Genomic DNA, 10,603 nt, shown 5'->3' on the forward strand with positions numbered 1-10,603 from the left:
TTCGAACCGGCGTTCCGTCACGCGATAAACTTTCCAAGTTTAATTCAACGATTTGATAACGTTTCTAATATTCGCGCGTTCTCTTATATTGTACGTGGAATTATGTTGATCGACGCGTGTTGCTAGAATTCTAGCGATGGAGGATATTCTGTACAAACACGCGTTGCCCGCGAGTGCAAAACTTCTGATAATCGTAGGGATTTCGCAAACGCTGTGCTTCATCAACGTTTCACCAGGTGAGATTCGTCAGATTCGTGTTTTAATGTTTATATTCCACTTCAACTGTCAGATAGTGTAATAGTAATTAAGTAATTAATTTCATTGGCCCAACGTTAAGATAAAGGAAATGCAAGACACTCTGTAGACAAAATTGTACAGATTTTTTAAACGCTATGCTTCATCGTCGTTTCACCAGGTGATATTCATCGGATTAATCTTACTTGTTTTGTTCTTTCCGTTCAATCTACGACGCGGAAGTAGAATTTCGATCTTCAAACTTGAGCCAGACAGTGATATTAACATTCATAAAATCAGTTTTAAGACTAGGAATTATTACAGCTAAAAACATATTTTAAACTGTTGAAAAATAGTGTAAATTTCCTGAGATAATAACGAATTATTTTACTTTTATTTAACAACGAAAGATATTTTTCACGTTCGAAACGTGTTGTTTGTTAGGATGACAATGTATCACCAGATTCGAGCGTGTCCCTTCCATTCCTTTTTTTTTTTTGGTCTCACGAACAGTTGCACGTATGAATGAAATAATCATCCTTTCTGTGCGATTTGATTCGACGGCTGGCAACGCGACGGCTTCTACTCGTTTGAATCGCAGATCGGACTCTGCGAGCGCGACCTTCGAAAAGATAATGTTCGAAGATCATTTTTCGCGCTCGTCGTAAAAAAAGAACGTTTTCCTCGTCGAACCGTCCAACCGATACGAAAAGTACGCGAGAAAAATTTGGATCGTCGAGTTTCGGTGATCTTCGTACAATACGAAACAAAATTGAACGATAGCTATTTTAGATTTTCTTTTGCTCGACGAGTGTCTATCGATTCGTAGGTTCAGAAAAATGTTCTTGGTCTTGTTTGTACAGTGAATTATGAAAATTCACCGAGGATCTACAACGTCGGTGTTCTAATGGCCTCGCACCTGAACAGTCCCTTCGATCTCGAGAGATGCGGCCCAGCAGTGGACTTGGCCTTGGCAGAAGTAAACGACTTTTTAAACGTCCACAACGTGCAGCTGCAAAAAGTACAGGGAAGGTAGGACACCATGAAAGTCCAAATTTCATAATTTCTGACAAACCTCTAAAAAGATTTAAAAAAAAGTCAAACAAGAGCTAGCAAACATCCATACGAAATTCTAAAACCTAAAACCCGGTTTCCGTGTTTAATTTTTGGATCCAGGACACCTCGATGCGTCCAGAGATGCAAAGAATTAAGATTGCCGAATTTTAAACGATAACATTCAGCGTTTGTTGTGTTTAATGACGGTCGAGAAATTAAAAAGAAAATGGAGAACAGAAAGAGGGGCGAATTTGTCCTAGATACGCGCGCGAACGACCCTGCGTAAGTTGATCCGCTTCTGACCACGCGTTTCCATTGCTTCCATGTCATTACATTAATTCAATTGGACAGACGTTTGCATAAAAAAAAAAGAATGGGCCTTCGATATCCGACGGGATTCGTCGACTGCGCGCAGTTAAACGTAATCATCCGAATTCTGCGCGAGATCGAAAGCTTGCGTTTATAAAAAAAAAAGAAACGTTTTAGACACGCCTCGCTTGATAATCTTGGCTGCTGCGTAATTTCGTATCGTTATCTACAAGTTTTCGGAGTTGAATACCTCATCGGGATAGCAATATACAGTACTGTGTACTGAATACCGAGTATAGTGTATCGAGTACCAAGTATAAGATATTGGGTACAAAGTATTGCATGTTAAATACTGGAAAGAGTGTATATTGAATATCGAACACTGTGTACTGAGTACCAAATACCCAGTATTGAGTACCAAATACCTTGTACTGAATACAGAGTACAGAATACTAAATACCAAGTAGTAGACATCGAGTATAAGGTGTACAATATACAGTACCAAGTACAAGTATTATAGTACTGAGTATTAAACAGTAAATACCAAGTAGTAGACATCGAGTATAAAGTATACAGTATACAGCACCAAGTACAAGTATTATAGTACTGAGTATTAAACACTAAATACCAAGTAGTAGACATCGAGTATAAAGTATACAATATACAGTACCAAGTACAAGTATTATAGTACTGAGTATTAAACACTGAATAGCGAGTAGTAGACATCGAGTATAAAGTATACAGTATGTAGTACCAAGTACTAGACAGTGAATACTGAGAATAGCATCACGTATCCAATACTGAGTATTAAACACTAAATACTAAGTAGTAGACATCGAGTATAAGGTATATAGTATGTAGTACCAAGTACCAGACAGTGAATACTGAGTATAGCATCACGTATCCAATACTCACTATTATAGTACTGAGTATTAAACACTAAATACCAAGTAGTGGACATCGAGTATAAGGTATACAGTATACCAAGTACCAAACAGTGAATATTGAGTATAGCATCACGTATCCAGTACTCAGTATTATAGTACAGAGTGTCAAACACTGACAAATACCTAGTATCAAGTACTCAATACCAAACAGTAACACTTGAGTATCAAGTGCATACCTAATACTCAGTACCAAGTACCAGACAGCAAATATTGAGTGTTAGGTATCTAGTACACGGAATAGAATATATTTAATTCTGTATCGAATACCAAATGCTGAATATCACAAAGGTTTCTCGCGTCGTTCAGTTTCATTAAGCAGAGAGGAGGGCAACGGGACGGAGTAAGGTTAAATTCAATAACAAAGGATTAAGATGGCGAACAAGATGGATGACGAAGTTTAAAGAAACAGTTGCTTTAACGGGGAATATTCGATTGGGCAGCCGGGGTGAATACATTACAATTCGTTAACGAAGGGAAGGGAGGAACAAAAATCGTCCAGGGCTCGTACACTTTCCCGCACATCGGTCGGTATCCAATCATTCCCCATTCACCGCCGCGATTAATCTATCATTACACCAAATTGTTACTTACACTCGGAATGACAGTGAATTTTACGCCCGGCAATTATCGATCATTCGACGCTGGGTCTCGATGTGATTATTCGACGGCGGTCATCCGCGGGTTCCCTTAGGGCAGCCATGTCAAAAGCGTTCCCTGGACCATCAGACTTTAAACGAAACAACAATTCTGCCCCTGTTTGGCCATGACTTGGCACTGTGCTTGGCCCTTTTTAAGCTCGCTCAACAGTCCTATGAATTTCTATCTTCGAATCCAAAGTGAAAGATACCAAATCGAAAATGGCGGTGGGAATGTTTAAAATGGCAAATGACAAAATGATGTGTTGTCTGACCCCCTCTGTACACAATAAATGATTGATAAACTGTTATGTTATATTTAAAAATAACTTTTGAAATTCTCGGGAGAAAGTGAATTTGACATGACTGCCTCGGGTTTGTGTTCGAATCACGGCCAATGCGATTGTTCCCTCGGCCCAGTAATTCGATCGTGCAATGTTTGCGCCCCGGAACGTGATCATCCATCAAGTCGTTTGCTCCTGTTCCTCCCGTGATATTGTTTGATTCCGATAATCATTGTCCAAAGCCTTTCTTTGTTCCATCTTCGATAAAGGAATTGTATCGCCGATAAAAGAATCGATCCCGTCCTGTAGCGGATTAACTAAGGGCGGATTTAGGGGTGGGGGGAAGGGCGATCCAATAAAACATTTAACAGGAATTCGATTATTCGGGCTACCAACAGATAAAAATTATTACTTTGATACATTCTTTTCCCCCACCCCCACACATACTAAGATCAACCTCCTAACAGGATAATAGCATTTTTCAAACCCTCAGTTTTATTATAGCTCACAGGACACGCATAAATTTACGTTTATATACGGTACAAGCAGATTTCTGCTACTTCTTTATACTGTACACATATTACACTTTCATTTGCTATATAAATTTTTTACAACGAATATTTCGTTTACTCCGTGACCCTGAATTCGTTATTCGATAATCTGTCTACAATATTACGCTCGTTTTTTTGCTTTTAAAGAAGCAAAATGGCAAGTGGGGCTCGTGCATGTTCGACGTCATCCATCTTGCAGCGACGCAACGTGGCATAACCTTCAAATAACCTTGGCTATTTCCTGTACACAGAGCTTGTTTGAGCTCGATCGAGTTCCAAGAATACTCGATTGTTTTTATTAGAAACGAGGATTCTCGTTTTAATAAAATTTCAATAAAAATGCGATGTTAAGCGGTTCTCGTGCATGTTCGAAGCTATCCGTCGTGCAGTGGCGCAACAGCGCCGGGTTTGGCGGCCGATATGCACTTCCGGGACAACGTGATCGCGTTCATCGGTCCAGCCTGCGCTTTCGCCCTCGAGCCTGTCGCGAGGCTCGCCGCCTATTGGAACACCCCCATCATCACAGGAATGGGAGACCAAGTACGGTTTGGAACACAAAATCAATTTAAAAAAAAAACAAATTAAACCTTCCTACAGCTGCTAAAAATGATAAAAATTATTTATCATTTTTCTCGATCCAGCCACCCTCGGAGGGCGAACTGTCCGTGACCTCGGGCATCCTCGGTAGAATCAATAAATGGAAAAACGAAAGTTCGGTAAGATCCTGGTAATTTGTGTTTCTTGTCCATCGTATGCACGATTCCTTAATTACTGTCGCGTACGCATTATTCACACAGAACACGAGTAGCTACCGCCGCCTCTCTTCGCCCGTATTTATGACTCCATTAGTATTCTTAATTAGCCGTGGCCTTGTTAAGACGCTCGGGATGAAACGAAAGTCTAGTAAAAAAACCTGGCTCGCGATCCATTTTCATTTTCGTTACCCTGACCGATCGAACGCGTTACCGCCTTCCGTTAAAGGGTATCTTCAAGGACAAGAGCAAGTACCCGACCCTAACGAGGATGTCCTACTGCCAGTGCCGGCTACGGCTGGTGTTCTCCAGCGTTTTCAAAGAGTTCGGATGGTCGCACGTGGCGCTGATTCTGGACAGATCGGACCTGTTCTCGTGGACCGTCGGCAAGAATCTCGAATACGGTCTACGAAAAGACGGTTTGTTGAAATTCGTGAGGGAACTCGACGGCAATTCGGCGGACGAGCCGTACCATTTTTATCTGCGCGATGCCAGTATGTACGCGAGAGGTAAATAGTAATTTGCAAGATGTACTCCCGAAAGTGAGTAGATTTGGTAAAATTTCGGGTCGACAGTGTTGATTCTCAGCGTTCGCGGGACGCTGGTCAGGAAGTTCATGCTGGCGGCCCACGATCTGGGAATGACGAGGGGAGATTGGGCCTTCCTCGACGTCGAGATATTCCAGGTAAACGGTACCGAGATCTCGACAAAAATTTACGCAGAGCATTTTTATTTTTGCGAATATTTTCGTTCGATTGATAATTAGGGATCGTATTGGGGTGACCACGATTGGGAGGTGGGCGACGAGGACGATGCTATAGCCAGAAAGGCTTACGAGGCTCTGCTGAGGGTGTCGCTTCTGCAACCGACCAGCCCCAGGTTCCAAGATTTCGCGGAGTCTGTTCGCCAGCGGGCGCAAACTGGTTACAATTACTCGTTCTCGGACGGAGAAGAAGTAAGAAAATTACTAGTATCGTTTTAATGCTTCTGATAATTGTAATCTTTCGAGTGCTATGTCGTGTGTACGCTGACCACCATTGTAGTTGCAAGACGCTAGCGCCACCGGCGGTGAAACGACTAAAGCGTTGCTCGTGTGCAAGGTAGATGCGCGGAAGATTATTCGCGAGGATCGCGAAACTACACGATCGATTTCTTATTCCAATTAACGAAACACGAATATAAAAATTATTTTAGGGTTCTGGTCTAAAGTCTCGAAGAGGTTACCTCGACGCTCGATATCTTTTCAGGTGAACTTTTTCATCGGAGCTTTCTACGACGGCGTTTACCTGCTCGGTATAGCGTTGAACGAAACTCTGGCAGCAAATGGCGACATCAGGGACGGTATGTCGATAACGAGAAGGATGTGGGACCGGGACTTCATTGGTATTACGGGACACGTCAGGATAGACGACAATGGCGACCGTGACGCCGACTACAGTATTCTAGATCTGGACCCTATCACCGGAAGGTCAGTGGCAATTAAGCCCGGTCATTCCTTCGACCGTTACCATAGTAATCAAGCCCCCTATTCTACGACGCGAAATTTAGTTATGACGCAACGTCCTCTCGAAATTCCGATTTTGGCTTGAATGACGCTTGATTCGTTGAGCTATGCGTGATTAATATACCCCTATTGACAATTTCAATCGCCTCTCTGTGGACGGCGAGGCTGGAATTGATACCGGCCGGTTCAAAAAGACAGAACGAACCGAAAAGTACGAAGAAAAATCGATAAGTCCTGTTCCATTTTAAAATCCGAGACTTCGTTATCGAGATATACGCGCGCGTTTCTCGCGGACAAGTTCGCGCATGCGCGGTGGCCGGGGAATCCCATCGATGAACTTCAACTGCTCGTATCTCGAGAACGAAGCTTCCGATCGAAAAACGATAAAAGACTTTTTAACTGCTTTTTTAGGAAGGAATTCATTTTCTAAATCAAATCCTAATTTTTAAACGCGTCAAATGAAAACGTGATCGCCAGGTTCGAGGTGGTAGCGCACTATTTGGGACTAAATCGGGAGTACAGTCCTGTTCCTGGAAAGAAGATCCACTGGCCAGGTGGGAGGGAGGGTCCGCCGGCGGATGTTCCGGAATGCGGGTTTTTGGGAAACGATCCGGCTTGCACGTCAAGGACAGAGGCCTACACTTTCGTGGCTTACACGAGCCTAGCATTGGCCGCGTTTCTGCTGGCTGCTGTTACAGCAACCTGCGTCCTATACAGGCAAGCAGGTCTTATTTGATCATGTCAAGTTAACACGTTCACTGTCCCCGTGAGACAGAGGTTCTGAGATCGAATTTGATTTATATACCTGGGGAGGTAAAATTGTTCCAACCCCTAAGGAATCCTAAGTGGTAGCTATCCTGAGCCACTCTGTGGCGCTTGTGGATCAGGGGACAGTGAACGTGTTGGTCCCAACCGCGTCGTTAAGAGGAATTCGACACCTTTGCAGGCACCTAAGATTGTCCGCTGATCTGAACAACATGTCCTGGAGGATCAGGCACGAGGAGCTGCTCCTTGAGATCGGGAAACCATTCTCCTCGAAGATTAACCTGCACCAAGCGATATCCGAGGTGAACGTAAGTTCCGCCGCGAGTCAGGCGAGAAGGCAATACCGAATACGAATACGAATACGAATAGCGAACACGTTTCTGTCGCGACAGAACTTCGGATTGGAGCAACGCATACGGCGTGGATCGCAGCTCAGCTGCGAGTCCCTGCCGCCCACCACGGTCTTCACCACGGTTGGGATTTACAAGGGCGAGAGGGTGGCCATTAAAAAGATCACGAAGAAGAAGGTGGTCGACGTCACGAAGAAGCTGCTTTGGGAGATCAAGCAAGTGCGAGACGTCACCTCCGAGAACACCGTTAGGTACGAGATCAATCTCTGAGGAGGAGCTGAGAAGATCGATGCACTGAGCTTAGATCGTGTGAATTTAGGCGCAGAGGGGTTAATCGTTTAGAGGATAGTTAAAGTTTCGAGAGGTGATGTCCTCCACTTATAATCTTTAAAATTGATCTTAGATTCATCGGGGCGTGCCTCTGCTCCCCCTCACCGACAGTTTTGATCCTGACGGAGTATTGTCCCCGAGGATCCTTGAAGGACGTGCTCGAAAACGACGCCATCAAGCTAGACTGGAATTTTCGAATGTCTCTGATTCACGATATTGTCAAGGTAGATACACTAAGCGCACAGATGGCGCCACAGATTTGTCCGACTGCCTGGCGGGTAATTTAAACGAAGCTCTCGCCTTACGGACTTTCTGACTGCCATAACTTCTGAACCGATTGGTGGATTTTAATGTTTAAAAATGCAAACGACGCGTATTTTGTTTATGCTTCTACAGGGGATGTCCTATCTTCACGCGAGCGAGGTATCGGCGCACGGGAAGCTCCGATCCTGCAACTGTTTGATCGACGGCCGTTTCGTCTTGAAAATTTCGGATTTTGGTTTGAAAACCCTCACTACGCCTGCGGACTTGATCATGGACGACACTTACTATAACAGTGCGTAAGACTGAATCGTCTTGTTCGACATAAGACGATCTTTTTTTATAGAAATTGTGTTGATAAAGTATTTTCGACAGAGTTGCTTTGGATCGCGCCGGAACTTCTACCTTTGACGGTGATGCCAGGAAGCGCAGCGACCCAGAAAGGCGACGTTTACAGTTTCGCGATCATTTTAGAGGAAATCGTTGTCCGTGGCGGGCCTTACGAAACCGTCAAAGCGTTCATGACCTCTCAAGAGGTATAACCTTTCGATTAAAATTTCTTTCGTCGTACGTTACGAGGCTACAACGTGTACAATCCTTCACTCGAAAGAAATCGATAAGTCCTTTACTATTTTGCGATCTGATACCCCGTTTCTTAGATATAAGCAGTTAAAATCCGGAGGTGCGACTTTCGAGACGGCCATTTTACATCGTAGATAGCTGCGCGCCTAAATTGCGTCAGAGAATCAAATGAAATTACTCACTGTTTAATAAATCCTCATTATTAATATTAAAATTATGATTTATCAATATAATATTTACTCATCTATGTCGATGATTTTTACGAAGATCGTCAGCCGTGTCACAGCATCAGAGACGCCGCCATTTAGACCGGAAGTGACGCCGAAGGACTGCCCGCCGGACATCCTGTCACTGATGGAAAAATGCTGGAACGAAGTGCCGGAGGAACGACCAACCTTTCATGCGATTCGTGGAACGATACGCAGCATTATGAAGTAAAAGCTCTGACTTTGCAACAAAAGAAAAAGAAACATAATATTAGTAGACTTCTAATTATTTATTAAAAATTTTTAATGTATTCGAATTGGGTGATAGTAGAGGGTGGTACCGACCTTGGAGACTCTAGTTAATATCTACTCCCTATAATATACATAGCTGTAATTGTATGTATACTCAATAATTTTGCAGGGGTTACTGCGAAAACTTAATGGACGACTTACTGAGACGCATGGAGCAATACGCGAATAATTTGGAGGCTCTTGTAGAAGAGAAAACGGAACAGCTGAGCCTGGAGAAACGACGAAGCGAGGAACTCCTCTATCAAGTACTCCCAAGGTAAAGGTTTCTAAAAGCCCAACAATTTTGCAAAGTTATTTCATCGAACGACGTTAACGTTAAAGTATATTGCAGGCAAGTGGCGTGCCAACTAATGGCGGGAGAATTGGTGCAACCGGAGCAGTTCGAATGTGTGACGATATACTTCAGCGACATAGTGGGTTTCACGGCCCTCTGTGCGCAGAGCACGCCAATGGAGGTGGTGGACTTCCTCAACGACCTCTACAGTACCTTCGATCGTATCATTGAATTTTACGACGTCTACAAAGTACGACATTTCGAGATAACTCCAAGCCCGTTTCTGAACCAACACAGAACCTAAAATATAAAAATAAAATCCGTCAGTGTTGGATACAAAACTGCATAAACTATCGGTCCCGAGAATTGATGCCCAGTATCTGGGACCTAACCTCCAATTTCAGTACCTTTCGATACTTCCCTAAAATCTCTTCGATGTGTACCGTTTCAGTCCCGTCACAAAATTTATTTAGAGCTCGATCGTTGTACAGGTGGAGACAATAGGGGACGCGTACATGGTAGTATCCGGCCTGCCAGAACGGAATGGCGACGAGCACGCGAGGGAAATAGCCCTGATGGCGCTGGCGATCCTGGATTCCGTGAAATCGTTCACCATAATGCACAAACAGAACGCTCAGTTGAGCGTCAGAATTGGCGTGCACAGCGGACCGGTTTGCGCCGGTGTCGTGGGACAGAAGATGCCGCACTATTGCCTTTTCGGCGACACTGTAAATACCGCGTCGAGGATGGAGTCATCGGGATTGCGTAAGTTGCGTAATTTTATGCGTTAGGTTACATAGACCCGTACAGTTAAATCCGGTAATTTAGACGACGGAAATTTTTTTTAAATTAATTTTTAAATTTGTGTTTGGCGCAGCGCTCTGCATACACGTGTCCAAGGCGACGAAGTGCATATTGGAGAAATTTGGAACCTTCGATCTCGAGCTTAGGGGCGAGGTGGAGTTAAAAGGGAAAGGAAGGGTGACTTCTTACTGGTTGAGAGGTTGCTCGGAACCAGATCCCCGGCCGCCAACGCCGAGGTATCGCAGGCACAGCGCCAGCTCCCCAGAAAATAACCTGAATCCCCTAATCTTCCCGCCGAACAACACCAACGGGCCGAAAACCAACAACAACACTTTCATCAACCTGTCCGAGCTCCAATAGAACGATTGTGCGGTTCTTTTGATGAGAAACCAGTCGTAATTATAATAAATTTATTTAAATTTCGTCTATTACAATATGTCGATTCAG

General features: G+C 43.8%; 1 protein-coding gene across 1 annotated transcript; it reads left to right on the forward strand.

The window, feature by feature from the left end:
- The first annotated feature begins 136 nt into the window (after positions 1–136).
- LOC122396130 (atrial natriuretic peptide receptor 1) lies at positions 137–10,599 on the forward strand. The gene is made up of 19 exons (XM_043394267.1): positions 137–236; positions 1,098–1,266; positions 4,391–4,556; positions 4,658–4,732; positions 4,998–5,277; positions 5,344–5,453; positions 5,535–5,723; positions 6,016–6,236; positions 6,750–6,989; positions 7,219–7,339; positions 7,430–7,638; positions 7,791–7,941; positions 8,114–8,273; positions 8,354–8,514; positions 8,828–8,994; positions 9,188–9,334; positions 9,410–9,602; positions 9,844–10,117; positions 10,230–10,599. The coding sequence occupies exons 1-19, from the start codon at positions 137–139 to the stop codon at positions 10,514–10,516; spliced, it is 3,420 nt and encodes a 1,139-aa protein (XP_043250202.1). The 3' UTR covers positions 10,517–10,599.
- The last annotated feature ends 4 nt before the right edge of the window (positions 10,600–10,603 follow it).

This window comes from Colletes gigas, unplaced genomic scaffold, assembly GCF_013123115.1.
Source record: "Colletes gigas isolate AHSC1104 unplaced genomic scaffold, ASM1312311v1 Colletes_gigas_Sc00007, whole genome shotgun sequence".
Classification (NCBI taxonomy): domain Eukaryota; kingdom Metazoa; phylum Arthropoda; class Insecta; order Hymenoptera; family Colletidae; genus Colletes; species Colletes gigas.